Source organism: Myxocyprinus asiaticus, chromosome 28, assembly GCF_019703515.2.
Source record: "Myxocyprinus asiaticus isolate MX2 ecotype Aquarium Trade chromosome 28, UBuf_Myxa_2, whole genome shotgun sequence".
NCBI classification, from domain to species: domain Eukaryota; kingdom Metazoa; phylum Chordata; class Actinopteri; order Cypriniformes; family Catostomidae; genus Myxocyprinus; species Myxocyprinus asiaticus.
This window is the reverse complement of record NC_059371.1, coordinates 39,585,403-39,601,396: the sequence shown is the minus strand read 5'-3', so window position 1 is coordinate 39,601,396 and position 15,994 is coordinate 39,585,403. Positions and strand designations below refer to the sequence as shown.

Sequence of the window (15,994 nt, the reverse complement as noted above, 5' to 3'; positions counted from 1 at the left end):
CAGTGTAAAACCTCATCTCTTTGCACTGGCTTTTGTGTCTGACAAATTAAATGTAGGATACAGTTTTGGAGTGTTTGGATTTTAGATTACTTGTGTTTGTGTATGTGATCATTTTGAAATGTTATGTTTTAAATTGTATTACTGTGAAGCACTTTGGTCAAATCTGTTATTTTAAATGCTATATAAATAAAGTTTGAGTTGAGATTAAAGCTCTGCCATCTAATACAATGCGAATGATTCTCAATGTGTGTTGCATTTCCAGTGTTTGAGTGGTCGGATTTATACATTCAAAGTATGCAGCTCATCCACAGTAAGTTTGCAGCCATTAGTGGTTTAATAAATCACACTAGGACATGTTACAATTTTAATCTGATTAATTTTCCATTTCAGTGTAAAAGGAGTAACAGAGCATGTGTTCAAAATAAGCCTGTGAGCATTTTAAAGCTGTCGTGTGTCAGTCATACTGTGTGCTGGTACCGGACAGAGTCGGTGCTCGGTACTACCCATATTGCAGAAACACTAGTATAGTTACATCTTTTTTATTTTAGTATCGATTTGGTACAGAAGTACCGGTACTTTTGACAACAATAGTTTGCATTATTCATTTACATTTCTTCTTCTTTCAGATAAAAAAGAAAGCTGGTAAAAACACAAGCTCCCTACTAATACTCTACTAAGCTTGCTTCATGCCTTAAGTTTCAAGACAATTTGGTTATTTTGCTCTTTTCACTAATAATTTGTGTGCTAGTGGTCAGGGCAGTAATATTTAGCAGGTAATTAAGGTATTTGGAGGTAAGGTATTTGTGCTACTTTATTGGGATCAATAAATAATGTCTTGCTCCAACGTAGCTGAAAGAAGCATGACTTTGCAACTGCAGGTCTCCCATGCAGCGCAAACGAGTTGTCTAGGTGCAGCATCTGCGTCAAATTAATTCAACTGCACAATACGGTCCACTCTCCCTCCTCCGCTCAAGCCTTGGTTTATCCTTTTCAACGGTATTGAACAAACGATGCTTCCCCTCCTTCATACTCCTCTTAAACATTGGTTATCCTTTTTAAGGGTATTGCACAATCAATGCTCCCCTCCCTCATATGCATTCAAAGTTTTGGTTATCCTTTTCAAGGGTATTGCATGACCAAATGCTCGCCCAATCCAGGCCAAATACATCACAAGCACTGGTTACTCTTTTCAAGGGTATTGCACAATCAGGCTCGCCCAATTCAGGGCTTATTTTCTTCAAAACTTTGGTTACTCTTTTCAAGGGTATTGCACAAATAATTGTTCAAACAATTCAGGACTCAAATACATTGCAAGCTTTGATGCACAAATGATGCTCCCCCTCCCTCATTTTCCTCATAAGCATTGTTTATCCTTTTCAAGGGTTTTGCTTAAACAATACTCCCCCTCCCTCATATTCCTCATTAGCATTGTTTAACCTTAAACAAAGATATTGCACAATCAGTGCTCACCCATGCACTAAGATCAACTCTCAAATGTCTTTCTGAGAATGTTGGGGCAGTCTGGCCTTATGAGATATCTGACACTTACCATAGTGCTTCAAATCAGAAAACTGTCAGTTTAATTCTAATGAGTCTCACAGGTTTTGTGGTCTGCACAAAGTGTAATCTGCTCCGCACATTCAGTCAAGCCTTGTTCATGACGCGTCCACACAAGCGAGAGGATGCGTAAGCGAGTAATGCAGCACTGTTCAAATGGGACGCGCACAGGGTCAGATGTAGGCATGGGCAAACGTGAGTCTTGCCCACCCAATCAAACATTTGGGAAACATGGCTTAAAAATATATATATTTTATTTACGATTTGTGCATTGGTTAAAAGCAAAATGGGGTGGGCTGTGTGTTGCAAACATTGAGTGTGGGCTGTAGACCACCCAACCGATCACAAAACAGCACCAGCAATGTGTAGTATTTTCTATTTTTGTCATTGGTCAAAAGCAACAACACACTCGGCTGCTGCAAACCAGAGAGCAGAGATGTCATTTGAGTTATTTTTGTGCAATGCATAGGTTTTTAGTGCCCATAAAGAAGCCTGGTGGCATCTGCAGCAAAGGCCATGTGGCTGATGTTAATATACTACAGGCTCTCTCTATCAAATATCTCCCTCTCCCTCCACCTCAGCTCCCCAAAATCACGCTGCGGGTGTTCGTGAAATACTGGACCTGAATTATAAAGTAGATGTCTTTGTGGGATGGATTTTTTAGACCCATTCCCACGAGATTCTGTCCCGCTCCCACAAAAAATATGTAATATTTTGTCCTGTTCCCGCCCGCAGGTAGATGTCTGCGCACATTTTTCAGTCTCACTCCCCTAAGATTCTGTACCGCTCCAGTATCAAATGCTATTTATTTACAATTCCCATTTGAAAAAAAAAAAAAAAAACGGAAGAGAATGTTAACATCCAAAGCACTAAGGTACTTTCAACTGCATGGAACACGAAGAATTAGTATGAATTAGCCAACAACCCTGCACCTGTAAATTGTTATTTTTTGTTGTTGTTGTTGTTGTTGCTCTTGTGCATTAGACAAATAACACAAATAACATTCTGTACCTTAAATACATGAAATACATTTGAGGAACTTCTATTTTACTTTTTAGATATTTATATTTTGCAGGAGTCACGCAAGTCATTTCTTGACCCCCAAGGTCAACACAAATAACTTGTATAACATAACAGCATACAGTACATATTGAATATGTTGATAATCTGAATGCATAGATAAATGAGTTCAGGAATGTGGATACATGAACAAGACTTCATAACTGATTATAAGTGATTATGTCTCATAACAACATAAAGTAAATAAAAAGATAAAACATCTTTCATCATTCACCAAAGGTTTATACAATTATGCAATTTATAAACAATTAAACAATTTACATTTATGCAATTGGCAGACGCTTTTATCCAATGCAACTTACAGTGCACTTATTACAGGGACAATTCCCCTGGAGCAACCTGGAGTTAAGTGCCTTGCTCAAGGACACAATGGTGATGGCTGTGGGAATTGTGGGAACATAGATTACCAGCTGTGTGCTTTAGCCCACTACACCACCACCACTCACAATTTATGAAAACTATTCATGGCATTTTAAAAACATCCTTACTCTACAGCATTTTTCAGAAGTGCTGAGACATTTTGCACATTACGGAATATACAGATACACAAACATGTTCTCAATTAATACAAGACCTTCCTGAAGTTTTCTTTGCTGTTCTTTTTGATGATGATGATGATGATGCTCTATTGGGAGAAATTAAATTTTTGTGTTTGTCTGAATTTCAAACTCTTTACTTGGTCTTATTGGACCTGAAGATGATTTTTTCTTCCTGTGACAAGAATTCTGTTTTTTATGTTTCTGTAGATTACTTGCTGTGGTGAATCTCTTCCCACATAAAGAGCAGTGGTATGGTTTCTCTCCAGTGTGGATTCTCTCATGTGTTTTCAGGTTGTATGACTGAGAGAAACTCTTTCCACAGTGTGAGCACTTGTAAGGGGTCTCTCCGGTGTGGATTCTCTCATGTGCTTTCAAGCTGTGTGAATGAGTGAATCTCTTTCCACAGTGTGAGCACTTGTAAGGTTTTTCTCCAGTATGAATTCTCTGATGCAGTTTCAAGCTGTTGGCTGCAGTAAAAGTCTTCCCACATTCAAAGCACATTTGAGTCCCCACACCGGTATGAATTTTCTGGTGCTTTTTAAAATAGGACAGGTGTGAATAACTCTTTCCACAAACAGAACATTTGTAAATCTTCTTATTTGTGTGTGTTTTCAGATGGTTTTTCAGATACTGTGCCAAAGCAAATGTTTTACCACACTTATTACACTCAAATTTTCTTTCTCCAGAGTGACAGAGGAGATGATCTTTGAAATGGTATGCATATGCAAAACTTTTCCCACACTGATTGCATGTGTATGGCCTCTCTCCTGTGTGAATTTTCATATGTACATGAAGCTGTTCCTTATAATGAAAACTTTTCCCGCACAGATGGCACGTGTAAGGTCTCTCTCCAGTATGAACTCTCATGTGCATGATAAGCCTGCTTTTATGTATGAAATTCTTTCCACACTGAGAGCAAATGATAGGACTTTTAGCTGCTCCTCTTTGATGCTTTTTTGGAGAGATATTCTTTTTAGTCTTTGAGCCACTCAAAGATTTTTTTCCAGTTCTGAAATCATGATGTTCCTGATACTGAAGTTTCTCCACTTTATTCAGCTCTCGACGTTCCTTTCTCCCTTTCATCAGCTCTAAAATGAACACAGTAAATTGACAAATCAATTCAAGAGGGACAAATGTGCAAATAAATCAAATTCAACCCGTTTTCAATGGCAGAACACAACAAATGTCCAATATTGATTTGTGAGTTTTGCTGTGCAAACGGTATTTATTTATTCTGTCAATTATGCCCGATAACTGCATTTAATGATTATAGTCATCAGAGCCTGACATTAACACCCGCAAAATGCGTGTAGAAATCGGCAGTGATGGGTAACTCTGTTACTCTTTCTAGTCACTTTGGCAAGTGACATTTTCAGGGTTTTTTTCTGTATTTAAAATTCTGTGAAAGTTGAGCCACACCCAAAGCAATTATAATTGTATTCATCTCATATTCAGCGATTTATAAAAACTAAATATTCCACTCATATCAGTAGCGAGGGGTGAATGAAGTGTGGTTCCCAGAGATAGGACAGTGCAGAGCAAAACACTCAATATTGCGGCGGAGATCATAAAACTTATTTGACCCATTTGAATTCTACAGAGAATGTTCCATTTTAAAGTGCACCAGAAGTCAGACATCTCAAATGACATTATAAACAGCACTGATGAGGTAAAGAGACAAACATCAACTTCAAACTGATTACTGTATAGATTAATTTTAAATCATTTAGGGTGAACATATAGAATAGAAATTTTATCCTTGCAGGGAAACTGGTTTTGCAGTGAACTCTTGACAGTTCACAACATACTCATAAGACAAGTATACATCAAATAAGTTAATAAAAGAGTTTACACAAACTACCTTTCCATCCAAAAAATTTCACAAGGGTCTGTATAATATTTTCCCGTTTAACTCTAGCGCATAAACTCTATGTCGATACTTCAAATGTCGCAAAAAACTGGTTTGGAAACACTTTTTGATGAGAAAATAGATATTAATGCAAAAAAATTGTGTCACGTGACAGAATTTACCCCAATTGTTAGCCTGTATTAATCATGACAAGGTATACATCACTGAAAGCCAATTTATTGTACGTGAAACATTACTCACAATATTATGGATTGGTCTTAATGGCATACCTGCACAGATCTGATGCTGCAAACACATTTGCGTCATGACACTTCCAGGTGTGCCAACACAAATATCTCATATCATGCACACGGACAAGTGCACGGAGAACAAATGAATGGCCACTCTTTGCAATTAATTTAATCATGGTAGCCATCCGTTAATTTATTAAAGTTGCTTTTCCACACCATTCAAAATAATAGACGGCAGTCACGGAATTAGCCCATAATACAAAAAACATATCATTTCTATGCACAAAGATATTAAAAATAAATACACAATACTAGGAGAAAAGCTTCTGTGTGCTTTTTGGAACACTAACATATGACCCAGTTCTATAAAAATATTGTTTAGCTTACTTTTGAAAAAATGCCGGCAAAATTCCCTATGTTAAATAAAATAAATTACCAAACGAATAAAGCATTAAATAAAATAAAAAACAAGTTACCAAATGAAAAATTATATTGTTAGGCCTATATAATTGCCTTTTCTTTACACAAACTTAAATTATCCTTACCCTGTTCTGTAGATGAAAAAAGTCATCTGAATGACATTTTCAGAATGTTCTACACTTTTTTCAAGACTAGATAAAACTATTTGTCCAATGCTGAGTTCACTTCAAGAAAACCAGCTTTTGAACATTTTAAAACTTTTTAATATTTTAAATCTAACACTCTTTACCTCGGATCGCATTTGCTGAGCTTCTTCAGAAAATGTAAATTGTATTATGACACTAAAATTAATTTTAGATGATAATCAAATTCAGTTGGTCATTAATAGTTGCTGGACAAATATACAGGACATAATGCAGTTGTGATGGCAATGCTTTAGATTACATGATTGTTCAAAATAGCCTATTGAATATCAGGAACGTATCATATCTGTACACCCTGATATTACACCGTATACATTTTTCTTTAATAGCTGTGCACACAGCATATACACATCGATGGATGGTCCTTATACTAAGACCGAACGTTTTCCCCACTACTTGGTGCAGGTTGCCAGCTTGAACAGGGCATGACGATTCGCTTTCGGGTCGGATCCGGTGGCAACCTGCGGTGGGTGCAACATCAGGACCAATTTTACAGTCCTATCAGAAGGGCAACAGCTCCCTTTAGATTGCAATTCCTCGTCTTCTGATTGCATTTATATGTGAAATTAAAATGACAGTAAGCTGGTTAATTTCAATGAATTGTATCAATAGTCTCCTCATTTTATCAAAACTTTGGCGGGGAAAAAATTAGGGACATCTGGGAGGTGAAAGGTACACGTTTACATTAATGCATTAGGCAGATGCTTTTATCCAAAGCAACTTACAGTGCACTTATTACAGGGACAATCCTCCTGGAGCAACCTGCCTAGCTCAAGGACACAATGGTGATGGCTGTGGGGATTGAACCAGCAACCTTCTGATTACCAGTTATATGCTTTAGCCCACTACGTCACACCACATGTCCACAACTAGCGATATACACATATTTCTTTATGGAAACGGCATAAGGGCAGATTTCTTATCCGATAAACCAAAACAAAGTGTTTTTTTAAGCATGACGTCATCACGCACACTATTTTTATCGATAAAAGGCCATTTGAATGGAAACAGGCAGAAGACAGCAAATTTTGCAAAAAAAAATTACGCATTTCACTTTGTCATTAACAAAACAGCATGAAAAGTGGATGGAAACTAGGTTACAGTTTTAAAAAAAAAAATAAATAAATAATTTTAGTTTTTTATTTATTTAGGGGCCAAGACCCAAAGGGTGTATGCCCCTATTGCTTTTGTAGCTTTTCTTTTTAGGGGCCAAGCACTGATGGTGCAAGACACCTATTGTAATTGTTATTATTATTCCCATATGGGAGTCTATGGTAGCCCTATGAATGCTACATAGGAAAATTATGAAATCTGGCACACTGATAGGGGTGGGTATGAATAGACCCCACACAAAATCTGTGTTTTCTAGGACACACTCTATAGTGCCACCACCATGTAAAAAATTCACTTTTCTTCTGTGTGTATCTTTTAAACCATTTGGCCTAGAAGCAAAATTATTTTTACTCTCCTCTTGTTGATTCCAATGAACCCCTTACATTAAAACTCCATACCAGTGGCAGCCATCTTGGATTAAAATGTTTAACATGTTTACCCTACTATTCCTTGAAATGTCATCGGATTTGCACAAACAATGGCTCAAATCTTGAATTTTGATTTTCGACTTTGTTGAAAAAGTTACGTATCAAATTTAATGAGGTTGACGTAAAATGCATTTAAGGCTATATCTCAGCAATGCTTTTTCCAATCGAACTGAAATGTGGTGTGCTACATCAGGACCATGACCTGAGGGTACCTGCACAGTTTGGAGACAGTACCACATATGGGTCAGGAATAACTTTTGAACTGTATGTTCTAAAATCATGATCACTGTGTCTATGGACTCCTTGGGCCATACGGATTTAAACGATACCAACTTTTCCCATATCAACCATACTGTCTCTCCGCCATATTGAATTTGATAAAAAGCAATAAATCTTTTGAAAAAAATTGGTATGCTTTTTCAACATCATGTCCAGAGGATACCTGAGCAGTTTGGAGACAGTGCCACCTATAGTTAACCCACACTTTTTTTGCTGACTCTTAACTCAGGTTGTCACTTTGCCACTTACTGAGTGTCTCAACAGAGTGGCTTAGTATGTAATTACGGCACAGTATGTAATGTTCTTGGCTATTGTACCAAGATTTGTTGGTTTGATCCCCACCTCAGCAATTATTGCATTTGCCATTTCTGTAGATTTTTGTATTGTGCTAACTAAATGGTTGCTGGGATTGTCCCCAATCAATTGTGATTTGCTTCTTTGTTGAAAAGTTGCATGAATATGAACTTGGCTGTGTTTCTCCAAGCTGTGTAAGGCCCTTTGGTACATGAAAAAAAAAAAGTTGTGGCTGTTTGGTGCAGTGGACTGTTCTCTGAACTGTGAAACAGAAAGGTGTAGGTTTGCATCTGTGGGTGACTTGCAGTGTGTGTGATTGCTCTTTGGGTTGTGCAGTGGTTGCCATGCTGGTGCTTAGTCCTGTGATCGCTGGTTGCAGCTATATTTATTTTTATTATTCCTCTATTGGAGTCTATGGCAGCCCTATTAATCATAAGAAGGAAAATGCTAAAATTTGGCACACTGATGGGATGGGCATGACTAGCCACCATGGCACATTTGGGATCCCTAGGCCAAACTCCATAGCATGACAACCAGTTCAAAAACTCACTTCTCTTTTGCGTATATCTTTTGAACTGTTTGACCTACAATTAAAATTTTGCATCAGAGTACTCTCCTCCTGATGATTCCAATGGACTCCTTATGTTAAAACTCCGCCCATTACAGTAGCTGCCATCTGGGCTTATGATGTTTACAGTTCAAGCTTTTCATATCCTTCAAACTTCGTCTGATTTGCCCAAACAATGGCTCAAAATAGTCTACAGACATAGCCGCACAGACTTCACCTCACCACATTTTGATTTATGCAACTGTTGAAAAGTTGCACTAATTCAAAGTTAACGATGTTGATGTGAAATAGGATGTCAGGCTGTATCTTGGAAACAATTTGTCCTATCGAAACAAAACCTGATATGCTTCAACAGGACCATGATCTGAGGGTACATGCACAGTTTGGAGAGAGCACCACCTATGGCTCAAGAAATGTGAAAAATATTTGCCTGTCACCTTTGAACCGTTTGTCCTAAAATTATGAGGTTGGTGTCTATGGATTCTATGGGTCATGAGGATTTTAACAATATAACTTTTTTCCATATCAACCATACTGCCTCTCCACCATATTGAAATTAAACAATGACATATCTTTTAATTACATTGTCAGATTTCAAAGAAAATGTATATGCATCATCGACATCAAGTCCTGATGATACTTGAGCAGTTTGGAGACATTTGCACCTATAGTTAAAAAAATAACTCTAACCTCATTAAGTCTCTTTGACACTCATTGAACATGTCGGCTTAGTGGGTTAAAGTACTGGTTTATAATTCAAAGGGTCATAGAATCAATTCCCATGTGGACCAAGGTTAAAGTTGATGTAATATTGTACTGGAGATCTTTGTACTGTGTTTACTGAATAGTTGCAGGGCTTATCACAGATAATTTCCATTTGCACGTATACATATTCTTTTTTGTCTTAGTGTTGTTCAAAAGAACATTTAGCCTTGTTATCATGCTACATGCTAATCGGTTAGCATGCTAACTGTTGTTTTTTGTTTTATAAGTCTATTTGATCACAATGCTATCCATAGGGCAACATTAGCTTAGCATGCTAATCAGTTAGTATGCTAATCAATGCATTTGTGTGCTCAATCTAAACTTGTCTGATAGGCCTAGTGGTTAAAGCATTGGACTTATGACTCTAAAACCTGCTGACTCTAAAATAAAAGTTTGGTATGTCTCTTAAGCACCAATACAATGTGTGGTGTATTAGTACAGTTTGCTGTATTTGCAAGCCGTAGATATTGACAGGATACCGGTTCAAACCCAGCTCTGGGCACCTTGTAAATTAAAAAGTTGTGTAGTCAGTTTCAACAAAATTTTTAATGCATCGTTGGTTCCTTATTCTAATTCTTCTGAGAGAAATGTCTAAATTAATTAATTTTTTTATTTAAAACCTGCTGACTCTCAGCTTGGAATGTATCTTCAGCACTTGAATGTGGTGTTAACTGAATGGCCCAATGGTTAACATTTTGGTACATGACTTAAAAGGTTGTGAGTTCAAATCCAGGAAAGAGCAGGGTTAAAAATTGTACTTCGGTTGAGTTCTGAGTCTTCATGTTGTGTTTACTATAATGCAGACTGTACTGTGTGTAATTACTGTTTCAATTAAAAGAAGAAAAAAAAACTTACCTGTGACAATATAGTTATGGAAAGTGCACAGTGGTTAGAGCTTTAGGCTTCCATCCAAAAGACTGGACAAATGCTGGTTCAATCCCCATCTCAGCTGGTTTAAATGTTGTGCTTCTGTTTTGCCATAGCTCTTTGCATTGTCCTTGGTGTATGGCTTTAGGGCTTGGCCCTGATCATTGCTGCTTGCAGTTATATTTATTTTTATTCAGACTTCACTATTATTACATTAGTAAAAGTTGTGGTTATATGTGTTTAGGCTTTTATTTTTTTCATAAGAAATACTATAGTTCAGTGTTTCCCAAACTTTTATGCCATAAGAACCCCACAGCACAATCAGTAAGGCTCAAGTACCCCTTCATCAACACAAACCAAAGAAATGTATATATAAATTGATATTCATATGCTCAATCATTATTCCTGTCCCAAAGAAACCAAAAATCACAGAACTTAATGACTACAGACCTGTCGCCCTGATGTCTGTGGTCATGAAATCATTTGAAAGACTGGTGTTGGCCCACATGAAGAACATCACTTGATCCTTTCTAGATCCCCTTCAATTTGCTTAGAGCAAACAGGTCTGTGGATGATGCAGTCAACATGGGATTGCATCATATCCTGCAACATCTGGACAGACCAGGGACTTATGCAAGGATCCTTTTTGTGGACTTCAGTTCGGCTTTCAACACCATCATCCCAGCTATACTCCAGAATAAATTACACTAACTCTCTGTTCCCACGTCTATCTGTCAGTGGATTACCAGCTTTCTGACGGACAGGCAGCAGCTTGTGAGACAGGGGAAACTCACTTCCAGCACCTGTACAATCAGCACTGGTGCCCCCCCAGGGATGTGTGCTCTCCCCACTACTCTTCTCCCTCTACACCAATGACTGCATCACCAAGGACCCCTCTGTCAAGCTCCTGTAGTTTGCAGATGACACCACTGTCATCGGCCTCATCCGAGATGACGATGAGTCTGCATTTAGAAGGGAGGTTGAACAGCTGGCTGTCTGGTGCAGTCAAAACAACCTTGAGCTGAACACGCTCAAAACGGTGGAGATGATTGTGGACTTTAGGAGGAACACCCCAACACATTTTTAATGATGTTTTTAATCACCACTTGAATTTTTTCTCCTACAATCAGACAGCATTAGAACAGATCAGATTTTGCACAGGAGCTTCGTCCATGCTCATGGAGATAGCTTTGAAGAAGGATTTGAAGCCCTTGATTCTACTTTTTTTTTTTTTATTTGAAAGAAATACCACAGGTTAGACCATGCATGGCTCAAGGAGTAGGTCAATGCAACTATTGCATAAAACAATCAATCACATTTTGTTATGGAAAAACAGTAGCCTAAACACATTTAGAATGTCTAAAACTGTCACCGTCATTATACAAACAGAGTAGACTTCTTTCTCTCATATAGATTTAATCAAAAAAACAATAGTTAGTGTTGCTACAGTAATGGCACACAGTATGTTTTCTAGTCATCAATGCTATTCAGAATGTTGAGGCAGTCTGGCCTTATGAGATGTCTGACACTCACCATAGTGCTCAAAGCAGAAAACTGTCAGTTTAATTCAAATGAATCTCACAGGTTTTGTGGTCTGCGTACCGTTTAGTGTAATCCGCTCCGCAAGCTATAGGACGCGCTTGAGTCACGCCACGCTGTTCAAATGGGAAGCGCACTTTGCACTTAAGATGAAAAGCACTTCGGGGATAAACCACAGAACGTCTTTAAATGTAGATTGCGATTAATTGGAAAATCTTTATTTTTAAACAGCCTAATCTCTGTTATTTTTAAGTGATACTTTTTGTTTTATAAATTCAAAGAAAAATCCAATTTCTTCTGTGTACCCTTTGACCTGCTTATTGGGTAAGTTAATCTAACAATTAATTAATTACTAACTATTAATTACCTCTTCTACAATGTAATTAAATTACTGTACTAATTACTCTGTCTGAAAATTAATTGAATTACTTATTATGAATTACTTTCTAAAACCCTGATCAACCTCGACCACATGAAAAATACAAGGACAGACATGAAACTGTTCTTTTAATTTTCTTCAAATAAATCATAAAATCACATACATTATTCTTGAACTGGCCAAAGAATTTAAATGGGCAGCATTAAATAAATAAAAAAAACATACATTTTAACATCAGAAGTTAAATTTCGATTTTAAATTGACTATTGTTTTATATAGAATTGTTCTGTTCTCTATACAGTATTTAATGCAATTAAATGCAAAATACAAAATAATGCATCAGAAGTAACAGTAATTAAATTACTGAATAATGAAGAGTAATCCCTTACATTTTCAAGTAAAAAGTAATTTAATTACAGTAATTAATTATTTAGTAAAGCATTACACCCAAATTTACCCCTGAGGTACGCATAACCTGGTTTATAAATCAGTCTAACCACAGTAATAAGGATCCATCCATGGTCTCACCTGTGGTTATGACCTTGTAATCAGAGGCGTCTCAAGCTCATTATTTCTGGTGGGGCACAAAAAAATCACTTTTTGTTTTCAATGTTGTTTTCATACATTGATGGATAATTCCAAATGCTCTCTGTCATTTTGACTGATAAAAAAGAAACACATTTTAACCTAGTGAATCAGTTTTGACTTCACTCTTTGTCTCTAATATTCCCACTGTGCGTGTTTGCCGTTTATTCCCTGGTTTTAAGATGCGTTAAGATGCGTATTAATAGGAACAATAAACATTTACACCTGGTAATATGAGTCTCTTATGACCAATTGTGTTGGATTTAGCAATGCTGCAGTGAGAGTTTTTGATGGTGAGATTACTGTTAGACAGGGGGCCTGGGTAGCTCAGTGGTAAAATACGATGGCTACCACCCCTGGAGTTCGCTAGCTCGCTGGTTTGAATCCCAGGGCGTGCTGAGTGACTCCAGCCAGATCTCTTAAGCAACCAAATTGGCCCAGTTGCTAGGGAGGGTAGAGTCACATGGGGTAACCTCCTCGTGGTCGCTATAATGTGGTTCGTTCTCAGTGGGGCGCATGGTGAGTTGAGCGTGGTTACCACGGTGGATGGCGTGAAGCCTCCACATGTGCTGTCTCCGTGGCAACACGCTCAACAAGCCACATGATAAGATGCATGGGTTGACGTCTCAGACGTGGAGGCAACTGGATTCGTCCTCCACCACCCAGACTGAGGTGAATCACTACACGACCACAAGGACTTAAATGCACATTGGGAATTGGGCATTCCAAATTGGGAGGAAAAAGGTGAAAAATAAAAAAAAACTGTTAGACAAAATCATGGTTAACCTATTTTTCTTATTATACAACATGATGCAAAAAATGCATGTTACAACTGAATGTCTTAGTGGACGTATTTCTGGGGGATATGTGGACGACAAGAGCAGCTCTACAATAAGAAAACTGATAAATACACAACAAATAAATAGTAGGAATATAATAACGGATGCTCCAATCTAGGGCACAACACCACTTATGCGCATCCCGAGCTCAGTGATGTGCTTCAATGTAACCAGAAAGCTTTAAAAGTGTAAATGCAAGATTACTGTGGGTGCGCAACATATAGCCAAGTTCAAGGCATCCAACAGTTTTTTTCTTCTGCAACAGTTTAAAGCAATTCGTTGTCTGTCAGACACCCCAACATAAAGTATCGGCAACAGACTCGAGCCTATAAAAATACTGTCCACAACATCTTACAAATAAACCTGTGGACTACGCATAATAATGGTAATATTGCTCACAGCAGTCAATTTAAAGTCTGATAACGACTAAAATTTCAATTTTTTGTTGAACGCGATTCATTTGTACAGAAGCAATGCTTTAAACAATGAGGACGAAAGATGCAACTTTTCAAAGTTTACTCACTGATAGTAACTACACGCAATGCACGCTGTCAGCACACTTAAACATTACAAAAAGTTGCATCTTTGAATTCATCACTTTAAAATCACCACAGCAAAAAAATATTAAACTTACTAGTTTGTTGTGTATCTTTCTATGACTTTGTCTGCATAATTTACATCCGTTGTTTTCAGTCAGTCATTTAAATGCTGACAAACAGCTGCTTTTTTGGTGGATATGAGTCTGATATATCGAACTCCTCTGTTATATTTTGGAGTTCGTGTGTTTAAGCTCCTGTTCCACTTGAATTGAAAGTTCACGCTCAGTCCTCGACACCTGGCTAAACAACGTCCGTAACCATAGCAACAGCTCCAGTACCCACACATGACTTTTTCACATTTAGGCTTACAAAAATCTTATGAAAAACTCTTTTATATTATATATTTATACATTATATATATTTCTTTTTGCCACGTCTAAAAAAAGCACTTCACGGTTCTTAACCATGGATTCTAAATACTTGTGGTTAAATGCTTCTTCCCTCTCTCACTCGCAATGCGCACAGGAAAATGTCCTCTCGCTAGACAAGAAAACTCAAAGTAGCTATGAAATCACTTCGGTGGTGGTGCGGGTACCGGGTTTCCGAAACGTTGGCTTGAAAGATGGATGTTTTCAAATTTGCGTCTTCTTTAAATTGTGCATGCTTGTTATTTTCCCACAGAGCGGGCTTTTTCAAGAGCAGGATAGCCACTTCAGGTGAGTCAAGTCCCGTCTTTCACCGGACATGTTAATTTTGCTCATCAAAAAATGTAGCCATTGACCAGGAAAATGAAAAATGGCACTCCATGTCAAAAGGGTTGCGATTCATTTTTAAAAGTTTAACACCTTAATTTTTCTTAATCACGATTAACACATTTACAGTTAATACAGCATGAACACTTGATGGGAGGGCAGAACCTTTGTAAAGTGTCCGCCCAGAGTCATTACACTTAAAAATATTCATTTAAACGTCAGTGAAATTAGTCGTTCCGCACATCCCTAGCTGCCAGATTGCTGCTATGCAGATATGTGCAAATTGTTGTGCAGTTGATAGGCTGTTCCGGGTGGTTGACAGGTTGTTGCTATGCTGTTGCTGTGTTGTTCTCCAAGTTTTTAGAACATTGCTATGCAGTATTAATTATTGCATAATTATGTGCAATACACAGCTTAGTCTTTCTTGTATTTATCCAACACATCCAACCTCTTATGCCATTTCATTCCTCTGAGAAAAAAAAAAGAAAAAAACATTTGCACTGTACATAACAGATTGTATTAGATTTGCACTACCCATGTGTATGTGTGTATGTATGCGTGTGTCTGTACGTATGTCTATAATTATTTTTTCTTTTTTATTATTATCTGTCTTGCTGCTGTTTTTGTATTGTTGTACACTGGACGCTCCTGTCTCCAAGACAAATTCCTTGTATGTGTAAGCATACTTGGCAATAAAGCTTATTCTGATGGTGCCGTTCATTTGTGCTTATAAATACTATAATTCATGGCATGAACGCACCAATAATTCATATTGTTTACTTTGCTATTCTGTGCCAGATGAGTAGTACATTTACTTGCTGACTGAATTGGTCACAGTAGTTCTGGAGTTAACTCCTAACATAGGTTCTAGCACGGCACCACCAATCAAATAAGTTGCCACGGGTATAATGAGCTGTGTCGTAATTTTCCTTATGAGCTATTCCAACTTTTACTTGAGTCAGTTTCCATTAAGGTATCTTTATTTTTACTTACGACAAATGGAAACTTTATACAACACTGCTTAAAAGGGAAGGTCAGTGACAGTCAAATTTTTCTGTCTGAAGAGGTGTATAATTGTAGATACGTGCGATGAGGCAAAAGGAAAATACCCACATCTGCAGATGCACATAAATGAATGATATTAGAAA

At 37.5% G+C, this 15,994-nt stretch overlaps 2 protein-coding genes across 8 annotated transcripts in view; both read right to left on the bottom strand.

The window, feature by feature from the left end:
* The window catches only part of LOC127418735 (zinc finger protein 260-like), a 340,334-nt gene that overhangs the window by 286,171 nt on the left and 38,169 nt on the right, over positions 1 to 15,994 (bottom strand). The gene's annotated exons all lie outside the window — the stretch shown is intronic.
* Positions 1,794 to 15,994, bottom strand: part of LOC127418811 (zinc finger protein 239-like) — a 29,901-nt gene continuing 15,700 nt past the window's right edge. Inside the window, exon 2 of the mRNA XM_051659652.1 lies at positions 1,794 to 4,264. Within this exon, the coding sequence (XP_051515612.1) occupies positions 3,276 to 4,264 (989 nt within the window). The 3' untranslated portion in view covers positions 1,794 to 3,275. The remainder of the gene's footprint in view (positions 4,265 to 15,994) is intronic.